The sequence below is a fragment of the Ochotona curzoniae genome, unplaced genomic scaffold (genome assembly GCF_017591425.1).
Source record: "Ochotona curzoniae isolate NIBS_2020 unplaced genomic scaffold, NIBS_Ocur_1.0 scaffold_3171, whole genome shotgun sequence".
Lineage (NCBI taxonomy): Eukaryota > Metazoa > Chordata > Mammalia > Lagomorpha > Ochotonidae > Ochotona > Ochotona curzoniae.
This window is the reverse complement of record NW_024467104.1, coordinates 3,187,266-3,195,236: the sequence shown is the minus strand read 5'-3', so window position 1 is coordinate 3,195,236 and position 7,971 is coordinate 3,187,266. Positions and strand designations below refer to the sequence as shown.

Here is a 7,971-nt window from a genome sequence, read left to right as displayed (position 1 = left end):
TGGAGCTGTGGCATAGTGAACTAAGCTCCATTCGTGATACCAGCATCCCACACGGGCACTGGTTCATGTCTTGGATGCTCTGTCTCCTATCCAGCTCCCTGCTCATGGCATGGCAAAGCGGTGGAGGATGGCTCACATCCTTGGGCTCCTGCATCCATGTGACAGACCAGGAAGAAACTCCTAGCTCCTGGCTCCAGATGGGCAAAACTCTGGCTCCTGTAGCTACTTGGGAGTGAGCCAGCAGATGGAAGGTCTCTATCGCTCTCTAACTTAAATAACAATAAAACAAATCTTTTAAAATTAAATATTATAATACATTGAATAAAATATACAGTAAGATTCCATTTATACCAGAACAAAAATGAAAGCTCTATCACGAATTATAGATTTCACGTACGGTGACATGGAAGGTTCATTCCTATGCTAATGATGTGTTGATCTAAAAACACTTTTTTGAACTTGAAATATCCACATCGTAGAAATGTAATCATCAAGGGAGGTCACTTAGGTTATCTTCACCAACACTGTCATTACACTAGAGAATAATTACCTGGACAGTTTAATTAGTTATCCTGTCTCCTTGTTGGAACAAGAAGGCATTTAAGTGAAGCCCAGGCATTTAAGTACATCTCGTGTGGCTGGCCTAGAGCTTGTACAGACAAAGCTGAGCTGGGATGACAGAGATCTTGTAGGAATGTTCCTTTGGAAGATAGTGAAAGTAAGTATTTAATGAACTTCCTCAGGACCAGGAGTCTGACCAGGAGTGGGAAATGGATCACGCTGGGTTTCCCAGACTCCAATGGGGTAATGGACACTAACAGCCCGCTCTCTCACAAGTACCTGGGTGAGACCTTGAGAAACATAGCACAGCCATGTTGGCACCTCATCGCCAGATTTCTGTTTGGGAACCTTTATCAGCCATGCCTTGCAGCATCATCTTATTCTTAGGCAGTTTGCCGTTCATGCCTCATACGTGCTTGGAACTCAGGTACTTTATTTTCTTAAAAAAAATGATTTAGTTTGTGATATAGTTCCTTAGGCTCAGGGGTTTTCCTTCTCTCCTCCTCAATTCCCTTCCTCCCACTGTGACCTTCCCTATAGTATAACACTAGTATAGCCCTTCCAAAACAGCCTCAAGTCCACCATTCTGCTATTTAAGTATATCCCGATATGGTCGGTATAGACAATGGCATACGTACAATGTCATATTCTTTCTAGTGGAGAGTAAAAACTTTCCCGTCAGTGGGAGATTTTTAAAGAAATAAAAATATTTCATTAGCCGAATAATACTTTGAATTCAGGAACTTTCCATGTGTGAGAGAGAATTAACTATGATTTCTATTAATATCCTGTCTTCCCTGGTTAGTGTTATTCTGTTTATTTATATTTTCTGAAAATCACGACTTTGTTTATTTTCGTAAGAAATGGGTTACAGGTGCATTATGTAAAAGCTTAAAAGCTACCACGAAACTATGCTAAGGAGTGGAAGACAGGAAAACAGATTTGATAATCTGAACAGACATTGGCCTCTCTTTATGATGAAATAACAGAGCCATTGAAGGTAGTTTCAAAGAAAAAACTGCACTGGGAAAATTCTGCATACATATACCAATGCTGCTATGAAGATTTTAATTTTACCATGCCATGATTGAATGCTTTCCAAGGTTATTTCCAGTCACATCTCCCATCCTTTCCAAAAGGGCACACCAGGCTGTCATTGCAGTTAAAATATTGGCTTGTTGTTTTGTCTGCCTTCTCTTTTGGAAAGCAGTATAATAGTAATGAATTTAATGGTGATACATTTGTATCTAATAAAGAACATTTACAAATATCAGAAATATGATTTTGAAATAGTTGTGTTAGTTTTGAACTGGATCAGCATTCTGTAGGATTTTTTTTTTTGTTTTCTAAAGGCAGCAGTTTGACCTACCGTCTTGCTCCTAGACACATTTCTGCTGAAGAAAGTGGAAGAGAGAATTAATGCAGCATTTCCTCATTGGCCTCAAAAATGCTAATTTCATGAAAGGTTACAGCAACAAGCATCTGGTGATGGTTTTAAAACCTGTACTGACAAATGCAATCAGGAGAATCACTCTGCATATGCTGGTACAATTTACCAAGTCATGTTAGAATGGTCTCACATTCAATTCAGGGACCAGCCCATATTAAAATTGCGGTAACTATTTTCATTTTCAGAGACAGTCCCCTCCCTCCTTTTCCTTTTCTTTCTTTTTTCTTTCTTTCCATTTTTCCTTCTTTCTTTCCCTTTCTTTCTTTCTTTCTTTCTTTCTTTCTTTCTTTCTTTCTTTCTTTCCTTCTTTCTTTGTTTCTTTCTTTGTTTCTTCCTTCCTTCCTTCCTTCCTTCTTTTCTTTTCTTTCTTTCTTTCTTTCTTCCTTTCTCTCTCTTTCTTTTCTTTCCTTTTCTCTTCTCTTCTCTTCTCTTCTCTTCTCTTCTCTTCTCTTCTCTTCTTTTCTTTTCTTTTCTTTTCTTTTCTTTTCTTTTCTTTTCTTTTCTTTTCTTTTCTTTTCTTTTCTTTTCTTTTCTTTTCTTTTCTTTTCTTTTCTTTCTCTCTTTCTTTCCCTAAAACAAGTGCTGGGCCTGAAGGATGGCCTTCCTTTCATATTAATTTTATTATTATGAGCAGTAACAACCATCAATAATCTGGTATTTCCTGCTTTTCCATTTCACAACGCTTTCATTTAGAATTTCAATGAAACAGAGGCAAAAATTCATGATACAAAAGACTCTGAAACCAACGTTAAGTCAAAGAAATGTAAAACAGGCACTACATTGAATTTCTTGATCTGGTGCACTAAAAAGAATGAAGCCTAGGAAAAGTTACCTACTGCTTTATTGAAGAATCAATGGTACTTACATAGTAAGTGTGTGATCTTGACTGAGTTAGTTAACCTTTGTGGACCTCAGTCTCTGCTTTGGTGAAATAAAGATTCGTAGGGCTATGGTTCTAAAGCAGGAGAGCACCCAAGTAAAACACCTTAAACAATTCCAGCCACAGAGTTAGAGGTTTCTTTTGATGGCTACCGACGCTATTGCGAAATTATCTGGATTTTCTAAAATGTTTCATTTACCTCCTCCCCATCTCTCAACATATGCCAAAATTTCAAGGAATTTTATTTTATCTTGTCCTTTTAAAAAAAAATCACGTGTGGTGATCTTCCCAGCTAGACTTTAATTTCCTGCAGGCTAGACATTTTACACTTGTGATTTAAGCTCCTTCTTTCTGAACCACGATTATTGATTCAAAACAAAAGAACACACAGAAATGAATGGCTGAATTTTCCTACTATTTTATGATAAAATGATTCCATACCTGTAACACAAAAAAATGTGACCAATTAGCATTTGAACTGAAGCAGTCATTAATTTATTTGATAGATGAAAAATCCGTGTTCCACCAACAGATGCCTCCTCTGTCCTCACTGTTCCTAAAGCTGCATGAGTTGGGAAGTCCTTACTGCCTGGAGGCATCCGCCTAATTACATGAAGCCATTGAAATTTTCTAGCACTGTTCTAGAGGTAGACAAAGTTTATAACAAACTCCCCCCCCCCCAAAAAAAAACAAGGCAGGTACATAATATTAAAATAATCAATTATTAACCCAAGGATCTTTCTGCAGATTTAAGAAGCTTCAAGGTTATGTCTGTGGGAAAGAACAATGCAACTATCACCAAATTCATCCTTTTGGGATTTTCAGATTTTCCCAAGCTCAAGATCATTCTTTTTCTTGCATTCTTGGGGACTTACATCTTGACGGTGACCTGGAACTTGGGCCTCATCATTCTGATTAGGATGGAAGCCTACCTGCATACACCCATGTACTTCTTCCTTAGCAACTTATCCTTTTTAGATTTCTGCTATGTCTCCTCCGTAACCCCCAAAATGCTTTCATACTTCTTCCAGAAGTCCAAGTCCATCTTTTATGGGATGCACCCTGCAGTATTTCTTCTTCTCCTGCCTGGGTCTGACTGAGTGCTGTCTTCTGGCAGCCATGGCTTATGATCGGTATGTTGCCATTTGTAATCCTCTGCTCTACACAGCCATTATGTCCCCCTCCCTCTGTGTGCAAATGGTGGTTGGAGTCTATATAACTGGTCTCTTTGGCTCATTGATTCAACTGTGTGCCTTGCTTCAGCTCAATTTCTGTGGACCAAACATGATCAATCATTTCTTCTGTGACTTGCCTCAGTTACTGGTCCTTTCCTGCTCTGAAACCTTTTTTCTACAAGTCATGAAATTTGTGATAGCAGTGGTTTTTGGTGTGGCCTCAGTCTTAATTGTCATAGTATCCTATGGTTCTATTGTTGCTACCATCTTGAAGATGAGCTCTGTTGAAGGTAGGTCCAAGGCCTTCAACACCTGTGCCTCACACCTGGTGGCTGTGACTCTCTTTTTTGGATCTGGGCTCTTTGTCTATATGCATCCCAGCTCTGGTCATTCCCTGGGCTATGACAGGATGGCATCAGTCTTCTATACAGTGGTGATTCCTATGTTGAATCCTTTGATTTACAGCTTGAGGAACAAGGAAATCAAAGATGCCCTGAAGAGGTGCAAGAAGAGAGTGCTTTCCCACTGCCACTATTAAACAAAGGTCTGTTATACTAGTGGCTCTACCACATGGAAGTCTCTGTTTCTGCAAGAGAAGGTCAACATTATTCAACCTCAGTGTTGCTTTGACAGGATTGCGAGTCAACCCAGCCAAACGCAGTACGGGCTCAGTGTCATGCAAGACATTTTCATTCTTGACCATTGACTTTCCTCTCTTGTATCAGCAATGACCTCACCAAGCAGTTACTCTGTCACTCCTTATGGAGTAGCAACTTTTGCTTCTTCGGAGTTTGACTCTTACATGTTATTTAGGATTTTTAGGTTGCATGCCAGAGAGAACGGCACTAAACAAGGGGTCAGTGGTTTTTCATAATAAGCAATGTAATGACCACTTTGTTCCAGACGTCAGACCCTCAGGATGTCCAGGCAAATTCCAGTGTAGAGAGAATCATAACTTCATGCTTTGACCTAACTTCTTTGCCAAGAAATTTTCTACAGATTGTTTTGTCTAGATAATTTGCATTTAGGATTTTATTTTTAGAATTAAATATCATATAGTCTGTAAGTGAATGAACTGGTAATTTCCATTGTGTTATGCCTCTGGAAAGCTAAATACAAAGGAAAAGTGGACATTTGGCCTTTAAAAACGAAAAACACTACATTTCTTTTATGATGACAGAAAGGATAGCATAAATGTAACTAGTTCTGTAACACAAAGATGCTGGAGGAAATATACATATATGTGCAAATATATACATATATACATACATGTATGTATGTATATGTTTATATTTACATGTAAGAAAATATTGTACCATACATTTCTGTGCAGGTGAGCAAACAAGGGAAATCTGTAATATCCAAATGCAAAGTAAATCAGGAATGCTGAAAAGAAAGGCAGTTTTTAACACTGGAGAAACTAACTCTGCTAATGTTGGATCTGTATTTTGACAGAGAAGGTCTGATGGGAGATCCAGACATACATAGATGGCGTGAAGGAAATCAAGGGAAAAAAAAATCCTAATTCAGATGCAAAAGGACTATTGATTCTCAGACTCCGTGCCATGTATAGACCCGTGGGCCCTAGTTCTCAGTTGCTTTTTTTCATAGATACTGCATAAAATGGGAGAGTCAAAATTCTCAGGGTCTTTTTTAAGATCTTGAACTACATGGGTGGTATGGATTCAGGAATCCTGAGATAATAATTTTAAGATAGTCCCAGGTTAGGAGTACAACAAATTTCCAGTAAGAAACAAAGGAAAATCCTTTTGGAAATCTTAAGAGAGAAAATTAAATCCACACCCAAACAAGTCTCACAAATCATCTTCAAAGAAAGTCAGACCTCTGGGAACAAATCAAGATGACATGACAATGTCAGGATCATAAAGGTTTCAGGAATAGCAATGATCTCAACAAAAAAATATAAAACAGAGCTACTCATAGCTCTTCATCTTGGCTATTGTGGCTAAACCTGCAGTAAGCATAGGATTTTACATACCTTTCCTGTATACTAATTCCATTTCCTTTGGATGCAGTAATCCTATTTTTAATTTTTAAAAAATAACCTCCATAGCATTTTGCATAATGGCTGTACAATTTTACATTCCCATCCAAAGTGCATTTTCATTTCTGCATATCTATGCCAGAATCTGTTATTTTATTTCATGTTTTTGGTAATAGCCTTTCTGGCAGGGCTGTGGTGCCATCCCACTGTAGTTTGGAACACCAGGATGACTCTAGTTAAAAATACTGTAACATTTACTTCAAAATAACTAGAAGAAAGTGTTAAAAATGTTCTTTCCACAAAGAACCAGTGAGTGAGATAACAGACACGGTGATTTGATTGTTACACATTATGCACATGAATTGAAATGTCACACACTATGGTATATTTATATATCACTATTATATGTCAGTTAAAAACAAAATAAGGGGCTGGTGTTATGGCATATTGAACTAAACTATTACTTGCCATGCTGGCATCCCATGCAAGTTCTAGTTCAAGTCCTTGTTTCTCTACTTCAAATTCAACTCCCTGTTAATGCTTCTGGGAGAGCAGCTGAAACTTTCTTGCCACCCATGTGAGAGATCTGGATGGAGTTCCAGGCTCCTGACGTAGGACTGTCCTGACTGACCATTTCAATCATTTGGAAAGTGAGCCAGTAGATGGAAGACTACTCCCTCCCTCTCTCTCTCTCTCTCTCTCTCTAAATAACTACCTACCTACCTACCTACCTAACTAACTAAATTAACAAATCTTAAAAACAAAAAGAATAAGAATTAAAAATGTGGTTGAAAGAACAAGAGCCTCCTGAGGCTTTCCATTATTGGCAGTTAGGTGCATCTCAGAATGTCTAAATGACCCTCCTCTCTGGAACAACTGAAGAGTTGGATCTGAAACAGAATCACCATGTAAATGCATTTCCACTTGTTTAGTGACAATGATGAATTAACTACGCCTCCAAATGAAGTGAAATGAGGAAACCAGGGAAATAAGCAAGTGACAAAAGTAATAGTCCTCAACCTTCAGCTGAAGACCAAAAGTGTCTGCTGCTGATCATTTATGCAGTGCTGAGTCAGAACACCAAGCCAGGGCCCACCACCTGCCAACTGGAAGGAGACCTGTACAGAAAACACACGGGACCTTCTCTTGATGCATGTAAAATCTTTAAGAGATTATGCTCAATAAGACAAATCTGCAAATAATGCATAATTCAAAACAGTTACAAAAATAACAGAATCAAGCTTCCATCACAGAAAGCCATCAGGGAAAGTAAAGTAAGCATAGAAACATATCTGCAAAACCTACAGATCTTGGAATCTTTGTTACCTTGGAGAAGGCATTTGAAACTGGCTGTGGTGAAACACAGATTTATTCTCCTCCAAAAAGAGATATGTCCTCTCTCCCAGAAAATAAAATACTGGAAATAGGCCAGATATCCAGTAGCTACCAGGACTCAAATGCAATGAATTAAAAGGGAGAATGAGTTAGCTATCAATCCCACAAATGGGAGTATTGTTTGGCTATGAAAAGGATTGGAGTACTGACATGCGACAACCTGGAACAATCTTAAGACTGCACTACTAAGCAAAAGACCTAATTATAAAGATCCATGATAGCATGATTCCATTTTACCAGAATCTTCTGAACAAGCCTGAGGATGCAGGGCTGGAGAGACCCTAGAAAGTGACTTCTGATGGGTATGGACTTTTTATATTTTATAATGAAGAGGTCTTAAAATCAGATCATGGTAATGCTTGCAAAACTATGAGATGCTATAAATCACTGAGTTATGCATTTTAAGTAAAGGGTGCATTTAACAATACATGAAATATACCTCCAGGGTCTGCAAGAAAGGGGAAAGGAAGCCAATTCCTAACAGAATTTTTAAGATGAAGTGAAA

The 7,971-nt window shown here is 38.2% G+C and overlaps 1 protein-coding gene across 1 annotated transcript; it reads left to right on the top strand.

Moving 5' to 3' along the window:
• Positions 1-403: 403 nt before the first annotated feature.
• Positions 404-4,604, top strand: LOC121172293 (olfactory receptor 1440-like). Its single transcript, XM_041004143.1, is given in 4 exon segments — positions 404-410; positions 822-844; positions 3,674-3,933; positions 3,935-4,604. Coding segments are annotated over 4 exon segments (960 nt in total).
• Positions 4,605-7,971: the final 3,367 nt, after the last annotated feature.